General features: G+C 43.8%; 1 protein-coding gene across 1 annotated transcript in view; it reads left to right on the top strand.

Annotated features, from left to right (window-relative positions):
- Positions 1 to 23626, top strand: part of COMMD10 (COMM domain containing 10) — a 129649-nt gene that overhangs the window by 5930 nt on the left and 100093 nt on the right. The window contains exon 5 of the mRNA XM_012927413.2: positions 17310 to 17420. Within this exon, the coding sequence (XP_012782867.2) occupies positions 17310 to 17420 (111 nt within the window). The remainder of the gene's footprint in view (positions 1 to 17309; positions 17421 to 23626) is intronic.

Below are 23626 nucleotides of genomic sequence, written 5' to 3'. Positions count from 1 at the left end.
TATTTGCTACCACAGTGTGTCTTGTTTTTGGTTGCTGATTTAAAATGTATCTTCTTAACTTCAGAATAGGAATGAGACGGTCTTTTTTTGAAACTGAAGTGCTTGTGTGGAGATGGTCATTCCTTTCACGTGTGTCCACGTGTTTCACCGAGTTGTGGAGATCCCTTGTTTTGGGGTGTCTGCGTTGGTGCCTGTGTGCAGCACTGGGTTAGCAGCGAATGAACCTGTCCCTTTGGGACAGGTACAGAAACCACAATGGCATTCAACTTCCACATGCTTTGGCTCACTTTTATTTATTTATTTTTATTGGAAAGTCACATATACAGAGAAGAGGAGCGAGAGAAAGATCTTCTGATGATTCACTCCCCAAGTGGCCACAACGGCTAGAGCTGCACCAATCCAAAGCCAGGAGCCTGGAGCTTTTTCCCGGTCTCCCACGTGGGTGCAGGGTCCCAAGGACGGCTTTGAGCCGTCTTCAACTGCTTTCCCAGGCCACAAGTTGGGAGCTGCATGGGAAGCAGGGCTGCCAGGATTAGAACTGGTGCCCATATGGGATCCCGGCGTGTGCAAGGTGAGGACTTTAGCTGCTAGGCCATCTTGATGGGCCCTTCGGTTCACTTTTCGTGGAGATTCCGAAAATATGTGCAGTTTGCCATTTTTTTCAGTTGATAGTTTGTATTGTGTTGATTAATCTTCAGATGCTCCATGTTGTGTTCCTGGGATAAATCTCACTTGGTCTTAGACTATAATCCTTTGGGTAAGTTGCTGGATTTGATTTCCTAATATTTTGTTTAGGATTCTTACATCTGCGTGTTTGAAGGCTGTCCCTCTATAGTTTTCTTGTGATGTCTCTGGCTACCTTTGGTATGAGGAAGAGACTGGTTTCATAAAATGAGTTAAAAGTGTTCTTCCTTATCCTGCATTTTTTTGAAAGTGTTTGCAAAGTGTTGGTATTACTTTGCATTTCCACTTGCTGTAAATGAGAGTGTCAGTAGTTCTAAATCCTTGTTAGCACTTGGTGCTGCTGTTTTTGAAGCGTTTTGCTTAGGTTTGTGCGTGAGATCTTGTGTTTTTATCTTGCATTTCCTTAATATTATATTGATGATCTGGTGTGCTGTCTGTGTCTGCTGTGGTGCATGTCCCCTCAAACCTTCTGTCTAGCTGGCTTTTCACATTTGGACAGAGAAATCTCATTATTATTATTATTATTTTTGAGAAATCTCATTATAATATGAGGAACAAGCAAGGGAATAAATCCTACCTGCCTTATGGAAAGGCAGGGGCGTGGTTTGTTGTTGTGCCATGTGCAGCAGGGGTGCTGGCTGCGGTCCTCGGGAGCCTGCGTGACATGCGTGACTTGTGCAGCAAGGGTGTACCACAAGGGTGTACCACAAGGCTGCGGTCCTCGGGAGCCCATGGTGACATGCGTGACTTGTGCAGCAAGGGTGCTGGCTGCGGCCTGGGGAGCCCATGGTGACATGTGTGACTTGTGCAGCAGGGGTGCTGGCTGCGGCCTCGGGAGCCCATGGTGACATGCGTGACTCTCACGTGTGTGCTCTCATCTTGCGGCTTTCCTCTGCCAAGCCACCACTTGCATTCTGGTGTAGCTGGTCGCATCATCTGTCTGTTTTGGGTTCTACTTTTTGGTTTTGTATCAAAATCATAGCTTAGCCCAGTGTCACTCTGATTTTCTCTTTTGTTTTCTTTTCAATGTTGCACACTTTTGTTTAGATTTAGGATTAAGGTCCATTGTGACTTGGCTTTGTGGGTGGTGTGCGGTACAGTTTGGAGGTCAGGGTTTGGAATATGGGTGGCTGTTACTTCCAGTGCTGTTTATCGATAACATGATTCATTCCTGAATTACTTTCTCCCTTTGTTAAAAAGACAAAAACAAAACCAGCCCACCCCACACAGACTTGTACGAGCCTTTTCCTGCACCGGACTCTGTATGATTCCATTGATTGGGTCGTCTGTCTCGATGTCCACTCACATGCGCGTAGTTGCCGTACCTAGAGCAAGCCTGACAGCAGGAGGTGGGAGTCACTAACTTTGTTTGTTTTTTTTTTTGATAATTGCTTTGGCTGTTTGAGTTTCTATGCCTTTCGATAGAACTTTGAAAATCAGCTTTTCTGTTTCTATAAGAGAATCCTGCTGAGAAATTGATTAGGTTTTTGTTATTTTTTTTTTTTTAGGTCATTTGATGGGGGAAATAACTTTTTTTTTAAGGATGAAGGGAAAGTAGACCTATCTTATAAGTTCCCAAGAGACACCATGCCCTCTGACTCTTCCATCCTTTCTCTCTCTCTCTCTTTTTAACATTTTATTTTTATTTAAAAGGCAAAGTTACAGAGAGAGGCAGAGGCAGAAAGAGCGATCCCCCATTTGCTGGTTCACTCCCCAGATGGCTACAGTGGCTGGAGCTGGGCTGAGCTGAAGCCAGGAGCCAGGGGCGAGGCCCCAGGGCTTTGGGCCCTAAGGGGGGAGTTGAGTGAAAGTGGGCATGGGGGCAAGAGCCTGTGCCCACATGGGATGCAGTGCTGTAGACAGAGGCTTAAGCTGCTATGCCACAGGGCTGGTCCTTGGCGAAATGGCTTCTTAACAGTACTGGATCTTCTCATCTATTTAGGGTTTTTTAAAAAAATTGTCAATGTTTTTCTTTTTCACATGTAAGTCCTGCAAATATGTTGTTAAATTTACATCTCAGTATTTTGTTCTTTTTCTGAACTGTGGTAAGTGGCAGTGCCTTACATTTTTGTTTGTTGTGAGTGTGTGGAACTAGCATTGATTTTTCTGTATTGACTTTGTGTCCTGAGAGCTTGATAAAAACACTAAGGTGTGATAGCATTGTTATAGATTCTTGTGCTTTCTAGGTGAGCAGGTACATCTTACGTCGATGGAGATAGTTTCTCTCTCTCTTTTAACATTTACTTTAGTAATTTGCAAGCCCTAGTTACAGAGAGGTGGATCTTCATCCCTGGTTCAATCCTCAGACGACTGTACTGAGCAGGGCTGGGCGGGCTGAGGCCGGAGCTTCTTCCGTCAGCAGGGAGCTGGCTCAGCAGTGGAGCAGCTGGGTCTCGGACTGGAGCGGGTATCCATGTGTGGATGTGGTGTGATGAGTAGCAGTGTAACTGGCTGTGCCCCGTAGCTGAGTTTCTTGCCTTCTGGTCTTTATGATGTTACTGATTTTTCTTGAGTTGTTTTGCTGGTGAGGACTTGCAGTCTGATAGGTTTGAGGCCCCTTGGCTGCATTGTGGTTTCTGAGGAAGCGTGTGGTTTGTTTCTGCTGAGGACATCTGTCAGGCTTTAGGAAATGCCCCTCGGTTGTGCTCGCCTCCCTCTTGGTTGGTTTTTTTTTTTTTTTTAAATTCTGTGTCCTAACCATTTGCAAGCATTCCCCACTTCACTACTTAATTTTTCATAATTTGAATTTCTATTTCTTCTGTATCCTGTACACACATTAAGTTTTCCATTGCAATAGTTTGTTCTTGGAACTGCCTCGATTAATTGAAACCCTTCTGCCTCTTACTATGCATCTGTTCTCTATTTATAGAATCCATTTTGCATTGTAGCGGTCACACTATGCATTTTAAATTATATTTTTTTCTGCTTCCAGTAGTATGCCATTTTTTAGTATCTTCTGGATGATGTTTATATTTTTTAAAATAGTATTCCCTCCCAAAGCTTGCATAATTTTATTTTATGTTTTAGAAATGTTTAATCGGTATCTAATAAAGTATTCAAAGAAGAAGTTGGAAGAACTGGATTAATTATACATTGGTTTCTGAGAAGGGAGCTTATCTTTTGTCAATTCCTTGTAACGTGATGGGGTAGCTAATACTTTAATACTTCAAATGCTTAATTAAAATCATATAATAATAGTAAGCATTTCTTCTGTTTATTGTGGGATAAATATTAAACTAAGTGATTGATAGCTCAGTAATCTGTTAATAGTTACAGTTTATGTTTAGAAAATTTACACTTGTATTAAATATCTGCCCACGATTAGTGCCGCTAAGTATGTGGCTGAATTGGGATTTGACACAGCCAGTCACTTTTTTTTAAAGACGTATTTATCCTTTTTAAAGGTTTACTTATTTTTATTTGAAAGAGTTACAGTGAAGGAAGGGGAGACAGATCTTCATGGATTGGTCAACTCTTCCAGTTGGCAATAATGGCTGGAGGAGAGCTGATCTGAAGGCAGAAGCTGGGAGCTTTTTCCAGTTCTCCCACATGGGTGCAGGGGCCCAAGGACCACCCTCTGCTGCCTTCCCATGAGTGTTAGCAGGAAACTGGGTTAGAATTGGAGCAGCTGGGATACAAACTGGCACCTATGTAGTCAGCAGGGTGCAGTGTTACTAGCTGTAGTCAGCACTCTGTATCTTACAGCTCTAGAGCTTCGTCACCCTAAGGCAGGAGGTGGCCCCAGCGCTGTGGTCACCATGCTACCCTCTGCTGTGAGATGCACGTACTGTGGCTGAGGATGCCACTGTGGTGTAGGTGAGCCCATACAGTATTCTCCTTTCCTCTGGCTTATTTCACTGGGTGAAACAAGTACAGACATGGCTGTACTTTTTCCTGTGTGTGGCTGCATAAAAGTATTTTGTGTAAATCTCTTGTCTCTGTTACTGGTTCCCCAGGGGTTATTTTCCTATCTTGATCATTGTAACCAGGACTGCAGTAAACCTGGGAGTGTAGGCGCTGATTTCTTTCTTGTTGGATGTACACCCAGCTGGGGATTTCTGGGTCGTGGCATACTTCTGTTTTAGTTTTGTGGGGAATTATCACATCGTTCATAATGGCTGTACCAGTTTGCATTTCCACCAACAGTGTATAGGACTCCTTTAAAAAATTGGTTTATTTATTTTGATCTGAAAGACAGATTTACACGGGTGGGGGAGGGAAAAAGAGAGAGAGAGAGAGAGAGAGAGAGAGAGAGAGAGAGCTCGCGAGCGAGAGAGCTCCTCCATTTCCTGATTCACTCCCTATATGGCCACAGTGGTTGGAGCTGGGCAGGTATAAAACCCGAGCTGGATCTCCCTCTGGGCTTCCTGTGTGGGGGTGGGGGCCCAAGGAAGTGGGCCATCTTCTGCTGCTCTCCTAGGCACATGAGCAGGGGGCTGGATGGGAAGCTGAGCAGCCAGAATTTGGACTGGCCCCCACAGGGGGTGCCGTCACTGCAGGTGGAGGCTCACCCCAGTGTGCCACAGTGAGGGTTCCTTTTTCTGTCAACACCTATTAGTTCTGGTCTTGCTGAGAGCAGCCAGGTTCCCTTGTGGTATGGCAGTGTCTGGCTGTGGCTTTGAATGGCTTTTTCCTGATTATTAGTAATGTTAAGCACTTTTTTCCATAGCTAATTCAAAAAGTTAATAAAAATGGAATTGTAAGATTTATTTTGATGCAAAAAATGCTTGAAATCCATGCATAGGGGAGGTCTTCAGGAAGTTCATGGAAAACATCTGAATGCATTTCAAACTAACTTTGAAATTACCTTTTAATTCTGTTTCCTACAAACTTTTAAAAAATATCTGTATCTGTTGGTTAATTTTTGACTTTCTTGGAAAAAGTTTCTCTTTGGGTTGTTTGCCTTTAAATTTGTTTTTCTTTTAGTTACTGAGTTTGTGCGTAACATTCTGGAAAAACACGAGTCTTTTTCTCAAATTGGATGCTTATTGTTCTATCGGTGTAATATATAAATATAATAGTTAGGAAAATTGCAGGCATAAAAGGAGGGAACTAGATGATTTGTCTTCATGCTGTGGTATATTTGTTTATAGCCTGGGAGTGAGAGTAGTCCAACTTTATCGTCTCCTGAATTTTAGATGCTTCTGTATTTAGGACTCTATTAACTAAAGAAAGGAACTACACGCATCCTTTCTGTTAAAGTGTAATTATTTCAGCATTTATTCAGCATTTATTATTCCAGTTTTCAAATTACTCCAACTCCCAAACAGTGGGACTTTGAGAGTGCAACTTTGTGAATTCAGAAGAGTCGCCCTTAAACTGGAAAACAGAGCCGGGGTTCTCCTGGAGGATGTGTGGGTGACGGACGGTTTAATAAGCCCAGCTTGTGAATGCACCTGTGTTAGCTTACCTTCAACACCTTCTTATAAATGCGCAGCTTGTTCTTTCGGAAGGAAATGAGCTCAAAGGCTGAGGTGGAATCACTTGTACTAGAATAGGCATTTTCAGATGAGTTAGTACAAATGGCCAGGAAACATGTGAAACCATGCTCCGTGTCACCAGGGAAATGCAAATCCAAACCTCACTGAGGTATCATCTCACCCTGGTTAGAATGGCTGTTAGGAAAAAGACAAGAGATGAGAAATGCTGCTGAGGTCTGTGGAGAAAGCAGACTCCGTGTAGTGTTGGTGGCAGGAGTGTAAATGAGTGCGCAGTCATTATGGAAAGCAGCGTGGGGACTCCAAAGAGATCAATCGCAGATCCACTGTCTAATCCAGCTGTTCCACTTCTGAAGTCAGCATGTGGGCTGCAGCGTGGTTCATAGTAGCACAGAGAGGCAGCCAACCTGGGTGTCTGTCCATCTTCGGCTGAATGAATGAAGAAAATCTCGTGTGTGTATGTTCAGAATGGAATATCAATCAGCCAAGTACAATAGCTGGAAACAGAAAGACAAAAACCACGTGTTTTCTCTCCTATGTGAAAGTGAATGCCTGTTTTTATATCCATATGTAGATGTCAAAAAATGTGTAGATGCCATATTAATAATGTATTCTTCATTTTATGATCTTTGTCATAAATTCCACATTGTGGGGTATTAATATATCCATCCTTGTTTTCAGAACAAATTGCTTCGGGGTGTGTGTGTGTGTGTGTGTCTAATGTTTGGCATATGAGGCAAAAATGGAGAAATATGAAAAATTGTTAAATCTATATTCTCATTGAACTCCTTGTATTTTTCTGTTGTTTAAAATATTTTATAATAAAAACAAAGAAACAAAAGTACTTCAGTAACAGATACCAAAGCAAATAGTGAAATTTTAAATCAGTTATAAAAGCGAAAAAAAGTACTAAAAATCATTGAGAACAAAGATTGAACTTCTTTATAGCTGTAAATATAAATGAGCAAAATATTGAAGGAAAATTGCTCAGACAAGATAATAAAGCAAAACCAACCCAGAAATTTATACAAGTGATACACCCAAAAGAACGTTGTGACAACTCATTTGCAGATAAGCAGGTGTGTGATTACAAGGGGAAAGAAGCAGTAAGATGTGAGAGACAAGCTAGAGTTCCAGGCTGCACTTGCACGCTGCTGAGGGGCTGCCGGGACGTGGTCACAGAGACTGGACTGTGATTCACAGATGTGTTGAGCACAGGGTAGTAGTTTTGTGAAACTAATTGGCACTGATCTTGAAGTAAGAGAGACTGCTGGAAAGTAACACGTTTTGTTTTTTGCTGTTTGTTAGGTCCTCTGCTGCTACTTTTGCGTTTGTTATCACCACAGAAACCCTATGTGGTGGTTAAATTTAATTTTCTCCAGCTTACCTAATGTTAAGAAGCCAACAGTTACAAGGAGTAGGTGATTTGCACCATGGCAAGAGCCTCGGAGTTCTGGGACCGGGATTGGGATGCAGATTTGGTTGACTGAAAGACCAGTGACATTCTCATTTGGGAGGCTCAGTGGCTTCACGAAAAAGGATCCGATCAAGTGGATTCAGTCCACATCCAGACGTGTAAGCCTGAAAAGGAAGTCAGTTCAGGAGAGGAGCAACCATTTGAGGAGTGATTCATCCCACTGCTGTCACGTGACAAGGGCAGCTTTTCATGCTTGGCCAAGTTCATGGCTGAGGAATGTGGGTCGCAGAGCCCTTGGTCCTGCTAGCCCGTCTTTACCAGTGTCGCTGCAAAGTCTTGACCTTTGTTGAGATTCCTCTTTTTTTCAGTCCTCCTCTCTCGTCTCTTAGAGTGCTGAAGAAAACAATGGAAATTTCTTCTTAAAATTTGGATAGGAAGTGGAAAATCACGGATTCTGCCTTTGATCTTCCTTCCGCCTCTGTTGGGAGATGTGTTAGGAGACTCACAAGGTCTTGACTACCAGCATTTAAAGCAGAGCCTTCTTTGGCTTCCTCTGTCATCCAGGAGAAAAATACAAGTGATTTAAATTATCTTTTGGAGAATGCTTTTTTCTTTTAAAGGGTTTTGTTTGTTTGTTTTTTGTTTTTTTGAAGGCGGAGTTAGAGAAGGAGAGGGAGAGAGAGAGACTGATTGAATCTGTCTGCTGGTTCACTCCCCAAATGGATGCGATACCCAAAGCTCCATCAGGCTGCAGCCAGGAGCCTGGAACTGCATGTGTCTCCCACAGGGGTGGCAGGGTTGAAGCACTCTTTTTCCAGGCATATCAGCAGGGAGCTACATCAGAAGTGCAGCAGCTTGGGCTGGAAAGGTGCTTCTGTAGGGTGCTGGCATCCCAGGTGCCAGCCTCCGAGTGCCTTTTGGAATGGGAAGCCTGTTCTGTCTGACGTTAGAGCTGCTGCAGCCTTCGTCTGCTTTCTGTTTGCCTGGAATACCTTTTGCCCCCACCCAGTTACTTTCACACTGTATGTGCCATTATATTTAAATAAAATTTTTTGGACTGTATGTATTGGGTCTCAGCATTTTGAAATCCAGTCCTTTGTTAAGTTATTTGGAATGTTTGAACCATGAGTATTTAATGCTTATTGATGTGGTTTCTAGTTTGTTTTTTTGTTTCTCTCCCTCAGTTTTGTGTTTTGCTATTCATTTCCCTCCTTTTTGTCTTCCTTTGCATTATTTGAGTTTTAAAACAGAAATTTATTTTACTTTCTCTGTTGGCTTTTAATGGTATCTCTTTGCATTGCATGTTAGTCGTTGTTTTAAGGAGCATGCGTGTAGTTCTGCGCAGTCTCGTGGTGCTGTAGTTATGTCTGCATATGCATGTGTTATGTTTGGGCTGCTTGAGCATCCTACAAAGCTAATGAATTTCTGTTAAATTTTTTTTGAAATCCATGCATAGTTTTTTAAATCTAATATACGTTGTGAGTCTTTGAAGGTTCCTTCATAAATGTGTACATACCCACATGACAGGGTGACATTTGAAAAGTCACATGTTTTGTAGAAATTAAAAGAAAAATATGCTTTATATTCACCCATTTATGTGCCACCTGGAGTGATTTTTATTCATTCTTGAAGTTTTGAGTTTTTTGGTAATATTTTTTTTATTAGCCTGAAAAACATTCTTGGATGTATCTTACTGTCTAGTGTGAAGGTGACAAAGATCTTTTAAGTTGTTAGGCGAATATTTCTATTTTATTTTCACTCGGGAAGATATTTTCATGGCATATTGGTTCTGTGTTCCTGTTTTTTTCTAGCACTCCGTAGTTGTTGTTTCTGGTTTCTGATGAGAAGTTTGTAGTTATCCATATGGTTCTTGCCTCGTGATGAATTGTTTTCTCCTGAAATGCCTTCAGGAATTTGTGCCTTTATTTTTGGTCATCAGTGGTTGGTTTACAGTTTACCAGGGCATGGAGTTTCTTTAAGTTACCGTGATTGGAGTTCTCTGAATTTTTTTATATCTGTACTTTATGCTTTTGCCAGACTTGAGACGTTTCTTACATTATTTCCTGAAATATTTTCCTCTTCAACTATTTACATCCTCTAATTGTGCGACTACAATTGCATGTACAACAGGCTCTCTGGATTCATGGTTCCACATCCACGAATTCAACCAGCCATCGCTCATAGGTACTTTAAAAGACTGTATGTACACTCAGCCTTTTCTTTTTTGTTGTTACTCCTTGAGCAACGTTACCTGTCACCATTTGCATAGTATTTGTGATGTAAGCAGGTATTGTAAGTAATTCAGGGATGACGTGAAGTCAGTGGGAGGATGTGTGTAAGTTGTTTGCAAATCCTACATCATTCTGTAGAAGTATTTTGTACATCCATGGGTTTTTGTATTGCTGGGGATCCTGGAGCCAGTCCCCCATGGGGACTGAGAGATGATCCTATTGTAGACCTTACTGATTGTCTCAGGTTCTATGTACTTGAAGAAAAGCTTTTTTCTATGTTGTTTTCTTTGTAAAATTTGTTTTCAGCATTTTTGCATTCATTATTGAATTTTTGCCATCTTCTTGTGATTAAATTAGTGAATTTTACATCTTATTTTACTTTTAAATTCTATGATTTTCCTTTTTCTGATTGTTTGATGAAATTTTCTATTTTTTCTTTCTTTGTGATCATATTTCCACTTACTTGAATGAACATACTTGATGGAGTTGGCACTTCTGGATTCTATTATTTTCTTCCTAGAGGCCAGGTCCTATTTGCTTGACTTCTCATAGGTTGATAATTTTGGGTTATGTTTTCAACAGTGTGAACATTATGTTCTCGAGCTTGTTATTTTACTCTGATGCTTTGCATTGAAGGCAGTTAGCCCAGCATGGCTCAAACTGTAAACTACCATTTATTTGGCGAGTGGTGACTTAAATCTGGCACGCTGAGCTGCAAGCTGCTTTATGTTGACCGCTTCTGTCTTTTTTTTTTTTTTTTTAAAGATTTATTTTTTTTTATTTTTATTACAAAGTCAGATACACTGAGAGGAGGAGAGACAGAGAGGAAGTGGAGCTGCCAGGACTAGAACCAGCGGCCATATGGGATCAAGGCAAGGACCTTAGCCACTAGGCCACGCCGCCAAGCCCGACCGCTTCTGTCTTAACAATCATCTGGAGAGTAGGGGTGGCTTGGATGTGGAATTTAGGACCTCCCTTAATCTTCTTTTTCTTCTCGTTTTGAACTTTATTTTTTAACGAGTTACTTTTGTTAACTATGATGTTTACATAGTTGATTAGGGTGGGGAGAGTCAAGGATTGGGGGAAAGTAGGTGAGACCATTGCTTCCAAATTTTCTTTTTCTTCTTCCTGTATCTGGGAGGAAGAGGGAGGGATAAGGGGAGAAGCCTCAGTACCCAGGGATGGGGAATGGCCACCCCGTGTCATCCCAGGGTTCCTGATGTAGAGTGTGCTCTGAGGCTTCTGCTCAAGTGCTGTTGATCTTGCCGCTCCAAGGATGAGGAAGTCCTACCTGGTCCATTGGTTGACACAGTCCACCTTAGAGCCTTCGTTCACCCAAATATTTGCTGTCAGTGCTTGGCTGGGGTAGTTGACCAATGTGTTCTGCCGTCCATTCTCTGCTGTGGTACCAGATGTCCTCTGCAGACCCAATGGACTGTGATGTCCTCCATGTGCCTGTGCGTGTGTCATCCACTGCTCTGAGCCACTGAGGAGGCTGTTTTGAGACCACAGCTCCTGTGATTCTCCCCATGGTTGGAGGGGATCCCAAAAGAAACCTTATCTGAAGTGATCCCAGACCTGACTATAGTGTGTACTTGCCAGTTTGGAGTCCAGCTCAGTTCAACACCCATATTAGCCTACGCACACACTGGTAATTGAAATCGCTGGGTCCACCCTGCCTCTTATGTCAGCCAACAGATGCTGCAGCCCAGCCCTTATCTTCTTATTCCACATCCTCCCTCATTCCCAGTGAGCCCTGGAGGTTTTGGTCTCCTGCTACTTTTACCCAGAAAGATGTCAGACTCGAAGCTGTAGTTGTCCCCTGTACCTCAGGGCGAAGCCGCACCCCCTGGGGGACTACTGATGCCTGGCGTTTGCACAGATTCTCCCAAGCATGTGTTCTTGATCTGTAGAGAATCCTCAGATACCTGCTTTTGTATTTTGTTGAAAGGTTATGTGTATTGTTTGTTGACTTAAAAAAAAAAGATTTGTATTTGTTTTTTTTTTTTTTTTTTTTTTTTTTTTTTAAATTTTATTTTAAATTCATTAATTACATTGTATTATGTGACACAGTTTCATAGGTACTGGGATTCTCCCTGTATTTGTTTTTATTTGAAAGGCAGATTTTACAGTGAGAGGAGAGACAGATAGAAAAAAAAAATCTTCTATTCCGTGTTTGATTCCCAAAATGTCTGTAACTGCCCGAGCTGAACTGATCCGAAGTGGGGAGCCAGGAGCTTCTTGGGATTCTGCGTGGATTCAGGGTCCCCAGGCCTTGGGCCATCCTCTGCTGCTTTCCTGGTCATGAAACAGGGTTCTAGATTGGAGGTGGAGCAGTAATACATGAACCAGTGCCCATATGGGATGTTGGTGCTGCAGGCATAGGGCGGGCTAGCTAGGCTGTTTTTTAAGTTAAAAACTTTCTATAATTTATCACAAGATTGTATAGGAATAAGTAGCCAAAGGAAGTGTTGAAAAAAAAACCAGATTATTTTGCTAATTTTAAACCTACGTTAAAAAATGCTAGATATATATTCTTCTTAAACACATAATTGGCTTCCTAATTTTTACATTTCACAAGAGAAAGTACTGGTATACAGTTTCTGTGCTGAGCTGTACATGTGTAGGATTCCTGCAATGATATTTTCCAGTTATAAAATAGATGGGATTGTGAGATGTATAAGAACTAGCATACTGAACAGCTACAACATGGGTTTTGGAACATGAGAAATACCAATGGCTTGTTTTCCTTATACTTTAAGTTATTTTGGCAAAATTTTGACCCAACACATTTGTTGAGAAATGAGGGGGTCTCAAACTTAAATTTGAAAGTGAAATAAGAAGGCAGATTGTGTTAGAGTCTTGAACTGGCATTTGGTGCAGAGGTGCAGGTGCCATGTGGGAAGGCCGTCCCCAGTGTGGAAGTGCTAAGGTTCAGGTCCTGTCCTGCGGTGAATTCTGCCTTCTGGCTGCTGTGCAGCTTGGGAGCTGGCAGGTGGTGGTGGAAGCAGTTGGGTTTCTGCCATCCCCATGGGAGAACTTCTGCATGGCCCACACTGTTAGGAAATAAACCAGCACGTGGAACCTCTCTCTTTGATTGTGTCTCTGTGCCTTTCAGATAAGATGATGATAGATGAATGAAAACAGAAAAATAGTTTCTGAATGTTTTAATATATGAGGAGTTTTTGAACAGTTCATAACACGTGTGTACTGTGAACAAAGTATGCAGAGATTTCAAATTTTTTTTATCGCCAAATGAACTCATATTAGCTTGGGATAAACTATCTGAATAGTATCTAATCTGAGCACTAGAAATTAGTTAGAAAGGAATCAGTTTAGGAAAATATGAATTCTTTTCATTTAAATCAGAGCAATCACAAACATTGAAGTTATGGGAAAACTAAGGTAGAAGAATGGTGAACTCATTGATGTTTTTCGAGAAGTTCATGATGACAGTGCCCCAAAGAAGTCAGCATTTTACAAAGAGGTGGTTTGTTTTAAGAAAGGATGGAGTGATGTGGAAGATGAGGCCTTGGCAACAGACCACACACATCACTTTACAGGAAGAACTCTCATCTCATTTGTGCCCTAATTGGAAAGGACCAGGGATTCGCAGTAGAGATAGTAGCTGACACTGTGGACATGTCAACTGGTCCAGGTGACTCAGTTCTCACTGCAGACTTGAAGTGGTACAAACCCTGCTTGGTGGACGCCAGAGCTGCCAAGCCCAGATCAAATACAAATGATAGTGAGCTTTCAATGGAAACTTTGAACAGGATCCTGAAGCATTTGTTCCAGAAATTGGAGCAGGGAGTGAAGCTTGGCTCTGTCTGTGCAATCCTGAAGAGAAAGCACAACCCCAGCAACAGCTGCTGAGAGGTGCCAGTACAGAGAGAGAGAGAGAGAAACAGAGCTGGCGGAGGTCTGGGCAGAGGACTTCTGTGTGCTGGTTCACCTCTCCATGGTGGCAGTGCCAGGAGCTGTGTGGATCTCCCAGCTGAGTGGCAGGAATCCAAGCTCTGAGGCCAGACTGCTGCTTTCCCAGGCATGGTAGCTGGGAGCAGAGCCACTGGGCCACTCAGTGGGCCTAGGACCTGTATGTGTCCGCTTACTTTGTAGGAGTTTTCTCATTTTTTATCTTTCTGTTGTTTCCTCATGTTCACACTGCATGTACAACTTTTTGGTTAGAAGGATAAACTAGTGGTTGTAACCTTTACCAGATACCCACCTAGAAGAGGGACCTCAAGTTCAAGGCCTCTTCTTGGTGATATTCCCCAAGGAGGGGCTTCTTCCACTCCATAATTACTTCCTTTCTTGGGTAACTAGAGTGTATTTGTAGATCGATCCTTTGGAATATTTATCCAGTTTCAAATCTAACTTTCCCCACCTAGTGTCGGCTGATGTCTCTTACTTGAACTACTATTTGGTAACTTTTGATTTTGATGTCATTTCAAACTTAGAGAAACTTAGAGAAAGATTACAATTGTAGTATATATAAAAAAAACCCTCACGTATTTTGTATCCCAGCCAATTGTTTATGTTTGTTTTGTGTTTCTAAGCTATAAAATAGTAATAGAATATTTGGTCCTGGTCCTAGGAGCTCAGCCATTTTATTTTTAGCTGATTATTTTTTTTTAAAAAAAATTATTGTGTCATATAGGCCCAGGACAAATGTTCTTTACATCATAAAATTCAGTAGAAAAGGCTCTGGAAATTTTAGAAGACTCACTTTGTTAAGTCTTGACTCATAAAAACTACCTTCCCTATGGCGGCCACATTTGCAGCGTGTGAGGCTTTGAGTAGCTGGGAAGGTGTTGGAACCCGAGACCGGACAGGTAGGTGGCCGCTGCATGCGGAAGGCTTTGGCGTGCCAGGCTCCTGAGTTGGGATCTTGTATTTTCTTCTTATCAGGGAGCTGTTGGAGATTTTGAAGAAAAATGGGATGTCGAGATTGGGCTTAAATAGGAGGCAAGTAGTCCATGGAGGAGATAGATAGTGAGAGTCCGAAACGGGTCATTGTTTTTGGAAAACATTTTGGTATTGCAGAAAAAAATCAGGTGACCAAAATTTCTTAAAATTCCTTTCAGTGTGATACTGTGAATATGCATTTTCGTGTTTGTTGTTATCAATGACTTAAAGAAGTGGAGTTCACGTGGATGTATTTCTTTTATTTTTAAGAATGTATTTATTCATTTCAAAGAGTTACAGAGAGACAGAGAGAGAGGGAGAAGCAGAAAGAGAGAGAGAAACAGAGAGAGGCAGAGAGACAGAGAGAGGCAGAGAGCGAGCGAGAGCGCTTGTATTTGTTAGTTTGCTTCCCAGATGGCTCAACACTCAGGGCTGGGCCAGGTGGAGGTCAGGACCCAGGAACGTCGTCTGGTCTCCTAAACGGGTGGCAGGGGCCCAGACACTTAGGGCATCTTCTGTGGCTTTTCCCATGCGATAAGCAGGGAGCTGGACCAGAAGGGGAGCAGCCTGGACACAAACTTATGCGGTGTCGAGTGCCGACACCACAGGTGGTGGCTTGACCCTTCCTGCCTCTGGGCAGATCCCAGATTCACTTCTGCTTTGGGTAGGGAGGCTAAGACCTTGGAAGACCGCAGTTAGCCAGGGTCACGCCGCTGCTCGGTGAGTGCTTGAGTGTGAACCAAAGCCCTGGCTTCAGGCCTCACACTCGTTCTCGCTCCTCTGCCCCATCTCTGTGCAGTGTCTACTGCAGGCATTCATTCAAAGCCTGACCTCACAGGGGTGCACTTTACAGTATTGGTCGATGATGTTGAAGGGCACGGGTAGGAGCCCCTTGAATACTGGCCCACGGGAGTACCTGCAAGGGCTCTTCAGTGAGGGTATGGCACGTGCCAGGATGCTTGTGCCTACGTGACAGCCATCTTCCCCGGCTAATTCCTGTTCCATCGGAAGGTCTTATGGTATGTTACTGTAAAAATAGTGGTGGGCTGCTGTTAGAGGCTGCTGCTGTAACCACTGCGCAAGCCAGATGAAGGAGCCGAGCCGGCAGGCACCAGTAGGTTGATTTCTTGCTGATTAGGTATTAGGGATTATATCTCTACATCTTCTCCCCTGTTGACCATAGCCTCTAAAAACTTCAGTGCCAGAAAGAGCAGAACTGTATCTTTATTTTCTCATCTCGTTCTCTCTGGGATAGATAATGCTGCCATTGCTCTCTCTTTCAGCTTGGCTTTGAGTCACTGCTGTGAGTTTAGCTGTTGAAGTCTTTCATGTTGCATGATGAGTATTCTGGTCAGGCAGAAGCTGTTGGGAGGCTGGCACTCTTCCTCAGGATGGCTTAGGTGGTTTTTACTAAATCCATTACTAGGGTCAGCTTGGCAGAGGCCCGTGACAGTTGGCTTTCATGCAGCTCCCCTAAATGCCGATACTTGAGCTTTATAGGAGATTCTGTCTGAAACCTTATACTTCTGAGGTTGGAGGAAGCGGCGAGTTGTCAAGTTCAATAAGCTGTGTTTGTGCTGCTTTGTGTTTGCTAAGAAAAACCAAGCTGCCATGGTGTTTCCTGGCTTGTTTTCGACTTACCTGATTAAATTTTGCTGTTGCACTAATAAATTGAAAAGAAACATTCTAATTAGTTTCTGCCATAACAAGGCCAAGTGGAGTGCTCTGGGAAGTGTGAGTCTGTTGGGCAGCACCTGCTGGCCCGTGGGTATCAGTTCGTTGCCTGTCTCTGCGCCCATCTGCCTGTGCATAAACGCACGCCCCTCTTGCCTCTGGGTACTTCAGTGTCCCTCTAAATTAATAAAGAAAAAAAAAGCCTTCTCTGTATTCAACCTGGTGCAGAGTTTTCAAAGATAATTGAAAGTCATTAGACTGGTTTTCATTCTGCCCTTTGTGCGTGTTGGTTGCTAGTTGAAATTTGGTAACTATTTTTGAATTGTTGGTTTTTAGAATAGCAGTTTCCTATTTCAAAACTGTTGGTTCCTTTAGGACTCTTGTTGGCTTAGTCTTACAGTTTTGTTTTTAGAATGGATTATATTTAAGGATCACTTTTTTAAAAAAGATTTATTTATTTTTACTGGAAAGGCAGATATACACAGAGAGAAGGAGAGTCAGAGAGGAAGATCTCCTCCCCAAGTGGCCACAGTGGCTGGAACTGAGCCAATCTGAAGCCAGGAGCCTGGGGCCTCTTCCGGGTCTCCTTTGTGGGTGCAGGGTCCCACGGCTTTGGGCCGTCCTGGACTGCTTTCCCAGACCACAAGCAGGGAGCTGGATGGGAAGCGGGGCCGTCGGGATTAGAACCAGCGCCCATATGAGATCCCAGCGTGTTTGAGGCGAGGACTTTAACTGCTACTCTGTTACGCCGGGCCCAAGGATCACTTTTACTGTTGCTTTTGACAGACGGGAGGAGGCCAGTGCAGTGAGTTCCGAGGGAGAAGGACAGAGTGTGTGGGTTGAAGGCGCCAGGATCCGGCTTCCTGTGCACGTTCATTGCTGAGAGTGGAGCCTTACCTGAAACTGACCGCCTCCTCCTTCTGTGCCACCTGACTCCATTCTGTACTTGCCTTTTAGCTGGAGACTGTGGGATGGCAGCTTAACCTTCAGATGGCTCACTCTGCTCAGACGAAGCTGAAGGCTCCCCAGGCCGTGCTACAGCTGGGAGTGAGCAGCGAGGATTCCAAGGTAAGGTGTGGTGAGGCGGCCCACTGAGGCTTGCTTGGGGCATCTTCTGTTTGTTAGGCCTTGTACTTCACTGTTGACAGGGTCCTTGACAGCTGGATTTAAAATTTAGCTGTAACATGGTTACAATTCACCCAGGGTTTATATTATTGAAGTATCTTTATTTGTGTCAGGATTTGATGTCAGATTTAAATATCATTTTTTTTTAAAACTTGCTGAATAAATAGCTTATTCTGTAAGATACCTTTCTTACAACAGTTTTTAATAGTCTTGGCTTTAAATTATGCGCTGTAAAGATTTGATCAAGAATCTATAAAATTATGATTTTAGTATTTTGAATGTTCTTGACTGTCCCTGGTTGTCTTGGTGTTTGCCGTACACGGATGCAGAAGCAATAATGCCGGCCGGTACCTGGGGTCTGAAGATGGTTGGACTGTGGTTCCATGGGCATGTGTGTGCACATGTAAAACGCAGTTCTTAAAAAACAGATGTTTGCATTGATTTTCTACCACATGGTGATTTTTCCTTTAGCATTATCAAAGATTGGAGAATAGCTAGGGACCATAATTTCCGGAGAAATATGTACTTTTGATTTAATGACATCTATTTGTTGTTTTTGGTATTTGATTATCTTTTTAAGAGAAGAAAGAAAGAAGGAGTTTTTCCTCCTAGTTTATAGCTTATTTTTTTCATTTTAAGATCAATAAGATAAAGCTGAGAATGAGGTGTTGTTGTGATCTGAGGGCGGAGAGGTTACAGCGGTTGGTTTGATCGGGGAAGGGAAGGTGTTGTAGAGGGCGCCGGAGGGGGAGGGCGCCGGAGGGTGAGGGCACTGAGGGTGAGGACACTGAGGGTGAGGGCACTGAGGGTGAGGACACTGAGGGTGAGGGCACTGAGGGTGAGGGCGCTGAGGGTGAGTGCGCTGGAGGGAAGGTGTGTTGTAGAGGGCTCTGAGGGTGAGGGCACTGAGGGTGAGGGCGCTGAGGGTGAGTGCGCCGGAGGGAAGGTGTGTTGTAGAGGGCTCTGAGGGTGAGTGCGCTGGAGGGTGAGGGCACTGGAGTGTGAGGGCGCCGGAGGGTGAGGGCACCGGAGGGTGAGGACACTGAGGGTGAGGGCGCCGGAGGGGGAGGGCGCCGGAGGGTGAGGGCACTGAGGGTGAGGACACTGAGGGTGAGGGCACTGAGGGTGAGGGCGCTGAGGGTGAGTGCGCTGGAGGGAAGGTGTGTTGTAGAGGGCTCTGAGGGTGAGTGCGCTGGAGGGAAGGTGTGTTGTAGAGGGCGCTGAGGGTGAGGGCGCTGGAGGGTGAGGGCACTGGAGTGTGAGGACACTGAGGGTGAGGGCGCCGGAGGGTGAGGGCGCTGGAGGGTGAGGGCACTGAGGGTGAGGGCGCTGGAGGGTGAGGGCACTGAGGGTGAGGGCGCTGGAGGGTGAGGGCGCCAGAGGGTGAGGGTGCTGGAGGGTGAGGGCGCTGGAGGGTGAGGACACTGAGGGTGAGGGCACTGAGGGTGAGGGCGCTGGAGGGTGAGGACACTGAGGGTGAGGGTGCCGGAGGGTAAGGGCACTGGAGGGAAGGTGTGTTGTAGAGGGCACTGGAGGGTGAGGGCACTGGAGGGAAGGTGTGTTGTAGAGGGCGCTGAGGGTGAGGGCGCCGTTGCCCTGTTAGCACTCGCACCCTGCCCTATTTTATCATGCATTTTTTCTGTCTGCGTGAAGAACTAGGTGCAGCGCCATGCCCGGGTTACGTGGTGACAGGCTCATCGGTTGACTTTCATCTCAGATAACATGTGAGCTTACCACATCTGTTCATTTCCTAAACTTGTGGTTAAGCGTCATGCTGGTACATTGTGTTCTGCAGTTGACAGTGGAATCACTCGGGGCATGGCACTTGGTCTTCTTACCTGTAGAGTGGGGCAGTAGCGCCTTTTTCACGGGATTGTTGTGAGCAGTCCAGCCAAGGGGCTTAGTCCTCAGTCATCAGTGAGTGATCAACAAACACTAACTGCTGTGGGCAACAGCAGTGAGGCGTCCTGCTGCCGCAAACCAGCTTCCCTGCTGGACTCAATTCTGGTTCAGTCCTCACCGTTTCTCCCTACTTACGTTCCTACTCCCTGTTTTTTTTTTGGGGGGGGTGCTTTTTTTTTGTATTTATATTTACTGGGACTTGGAAGGAAGCAGCAATCCAGAAAGTCCTGCGCTTGTCCCGTGGCTGGGGCAGGCATTGCTTTTGGCTGAGGACAATGAGCCAAACCCAGTGGTTGGAGTGGGACTCTTCTGTGAGGGAAAATGCACTCCTGCCCTTCCCAACAGCCAGCTTCTCTGCTGCGTTTCTTGTGACCAGTCTCTGAAAGAGGTTTCTCTGTGGAGTGTTGACCATCTATTGAGAATGCTGCAGGTGGCCTGACTGACGTGCTGGACTTTGGTTTGGTCTGGTCCTCGCAGCCCCTTTGTTACAGCTTCAGATGATGCCTGTCTCACTTCTTTAGGCAGTAGGAATGAATGAGTAAGGCTTCTCATGAAACAATCATGTTTTCAGTTCAGGTTATTCAGGAAGACAGGACAGATGTGAAACCCCACTTCTCTGGGAAGTAGACTTGAGCAAATTGGTCCTTTTCTGCATGTTGCTGTTGTGGGGTGTTGCGCCCCGAAGCCCCGTGCTTGTTGGGTCCTCCCCCGTTGCAGAGCGGGGACCCACTTCCACAGCGGGGCAACCCCAGGAGGGAGAGCAGCAGGCAAGTCTCAGAGCCGGGTGCTTGTCGTCGTGGGCGCACACCCCGCTGCTTGCTTGTCTTGCCTCTGCCTGCTGTGGCCCTGTGTCAAGTGGGGTAGCCCGCAGTGGCATCAGAGCCCTCTGTCAGCCTCGGGAGAAACCTGCCCGTGTGCAAGCCATGTCGGGAGCCCTCGCTGCCAGGGCACGTTTCCTACCACGCCCGTCTGCCTCCCTCGCCTAGCCCTTGCTGTGGGTCTCCGTATGATGTACTGTCCTGCTCTTTGTCTTCTTACTTCATGTATCTGGTTCCTTGATGTGCATTTTTATGCAACTCATTAAGGATTATAAACTGTTTTCTGCTTAAATATTTGATGTGTTCAGTAAAGTGAGGATTCAGGAATTCTTACCAGGTTAAAATATTTGGTAAATTGAACAGGATTTAATACATCATTAAAAAAAACAGTTAAAGAGAGAGCTTTTATTAAAAGAAAGATCAAAAGTTACCAATGCTAAGTTTGTAATACAAAGTAACATGAAGTACAAACTTGTCATCCCTATGGAGTTGGCATTCATTTGAAACAAGAAAATGTTAGATAAAAATATTTTAAATGTGCTTAATTTACAAGGTGAAATTATCCTGAAAATATGCATACTTTGAAATGCTTCTGAGAAGGCCAAGGCCCATGAAAGTTGTGAGGGAATTTTTTAGGGAGTTCCCCGCATTTTCATCTCTGTAGTTCAGAGCGTGGCTGCTACGGAGCCCTTTTTCTCCTGTTGCTCCTCCATTGCACCCATGGCAACGGGTGTGCAGTGCGGCTCACTGGCTATCGCTCCAGATAACATTGTCTGACTCGGGTCTCCTTCTACAGTATTTCTGTCTCGTGGCTTTCCTGTTTTGCTACTAATTTTATCTCCAAACAAGCTGATTGTAACTTTCCTGCAGTGTTTTGATGTATATTCTAGTTGTTTTCAGTTGGTTGTTTGCTCCATTCTGTAAGGTTAAGTTATTTTCCTGTTCCACAGATACATCAAAACGTGTTCTGGGCGTCTTGCTTTTTCAGGTCTGTTTCATTAGGGGGCAGCAGAGTGCTTTACTTAGCCCGTTTCTTTTTTCTGGCATACACAGCCTTGTTTGAAATAGCACTCAAAATAATTTGTCAAGTCAGTAGTTATGGAAAATGTTAAGTGTTTCCATTTCTAATCTGTATGTAACAATGGAGTTCTCTTGTTTCCACCTGCAGAATTAATGCTTATTAATCAGATATGTATAGAATAAACAAATGAAGTCACTATGATTCAGCTTTTGTTAATTTGTATAGGCTCATATGCCAAAAGGAAGTTGATTTAAAATATCCTTTTTCACTGTTGCCCTTTTTGTTATATTCTGTTACTTGTATTAATATATTTGTGAGAAAAAAACAATGAAGAAAAAACCCAAGGTAATTGGCCATACAGGTTAAGTGTAACTACTTCCAGATTGTTTATATTCCTCTGAAATTTCTACATAGAGAGTAGCAATGTTATAGGAAACAAATACTGATAATTTTAATGATATCAACATTTTAGATGTGTATATCCTAATGCACTTAAATTTTCCTCTTATTGAATCTTTCCCAGAAAATTCACTAGTCAGGACAATTGTGCTTTGTTGAGGCATGGCTTTAGAAATTTTTTTCATGTCTGTTTTAGTCTTTTTTTGTTGCTATTAAATTCTGCTGTGCCACAGACTGGGTGAATTATAAAGAAAGGAGGTTGCTTTTGACCCTTGGTTCTGGAGCCCAGGGCAGCCCAGGACTTCACAGAGGAGCCGCCTTGGGCCTCTGTGTGCTACAGCCCTGCTCCCTTTGTGAGAGGTCCCAGCGTGTCGTCCTGGGGTCTCCCCTTCATGAGGGTATTCCGTCCCTATCACCACCGTTGAACACTGTCCTTGACCTGAGTTTCCGCCGTCCTAATTCCTCCCTGTGCAAGCCATAGCAACGTCTCTGAAGAGCCCGTGTTTCCCTGTCTTCACTCCCCTTGGCAGCAAATGAGAGTAAGTCAGCTTGGCAAGAAAACATGTCCATCTCTCCATGTCCAGCGGAGTATACTCAGGTGGAAGAAGGTCCCTTCTGGACAGGTGGCTGTGATTTTATGTGAATAAAGGCCTCTTGATACCTGGCCTTCTGTGTCTAAATGTCCCAGAGTGAGAAAAAAGCCAAACAAAACTATTTCCTAGTGTTTACTCTGTACCAGGCATAATGTTTAAGACATCTCATCCAGATATGTTCCTGTTATCCTTATTTTATTGATAAATGGAAGCTTGGATGATTTTCCCAATTATACAACTATTAAGCAGCAGACACAGGATTTGAGGCTGGACAGCTTCTTTGGAGTCTGTGCTCATTCACTGCTTGGGTACTGCATTAAGTTGGCCGAACTAATTACCGGCAGTCGATTCTGTACAATGTATATATGTTTGAATGTGTTGAAAACTGTTTTTAAGTGCAAGATTTTATTGTCATTCTGTTTTCTTCGTAAGATTATAGTTATGCAGATTCTAAATACCATTCTTTTCTTTGCATGTTCGTCAGTGAAAGGCCATTTGGGGAGTGAACCAGCAGATGGAAAATCTTTCTCTGTTTTTCCCTTTTGTCTTTGTCGTTCTGTCTTTCAAACAAATAAATGTTTTTTAGAAATCAAAAGCAACAACTAAGTTATATAATTCAAACATAATGAAAAATATTTCATCTGCTTTAAGATGGTGTTGATATTGGCTTATTGAAGTATTTTCTTCCTGAGCTATTTTCATGAACAGGTATAAATTTTCCAGTTTGTGTTTTTCAGGTTTCCCATGTCACATTTTTATTAGTGTGTATCACACTAAAGAATCTTTTTTTATTCGTAATTGATGATACCAGTGTAACAATCCAGCAGACAGAACATAATTCGAGTGTAATAGTCGGTTAGGCTGCTCCTGTGGTACCAGCATCCCATAAGGGTGCCGCTTCAAGCCTGGCTGCTGCTCTGATCCCACTCCCTGCTGAAATGCCTGAGAAAGCAGTGGAAGATGGCCCAGGTGCTTGGGTCACTACTCCCGCGGGGGAGACGGCTGAAGCTGCTGGTCCCTGGCTTCCGCCTGGCCCAGCCCTTGCTATGGCGGCCATTTAGGGTCTGAACTAGCAGACAGAACACGTGCCAATCTCTCTCTCTCTCTCTGTATCTCCCTTTTTCTCTCTGTAACTCTGCCCTTCAAATAAATAAGTGTTTGAAAGAAAAAAAAGCCAGCCTCTCATACATTTAATATTGCTAGATGGCTTTTTTTTTTTTTTTACATAATTTGAAGGTATATACCATACTGTTCTGGTATATAAATACATAGTAAAATAATTTATTGCAGTTACATAAATTAGTCTGTTTATCACCTTGCCTTTTGAGAGCATGTACAGTGTATCATCTTGCCTCTTTTCTCAGTGTGTGCTCTGTATGTGCTGCAACATGTGTGACCAGCCTCATTCTCTGCATG

Source organism: Ochotona princeps, chromosome 19 (assembly GCF_030435755.1).
Source record: "Ochotona princeps isolate mOchPri1 chromosome 19, mOchPri1.hap1, whole genome shotgun sequence".
NCBI lineage: Eukaryota > Metazoa > Chordata > Mammalia > Lagomorpha > Ochotonidae > Ochotona > Ochotona princeps.
Note: the sequence above shows the minus strand (reverse complement) of the source record. Positions and strands in the feature narration are given on the sequence as shown.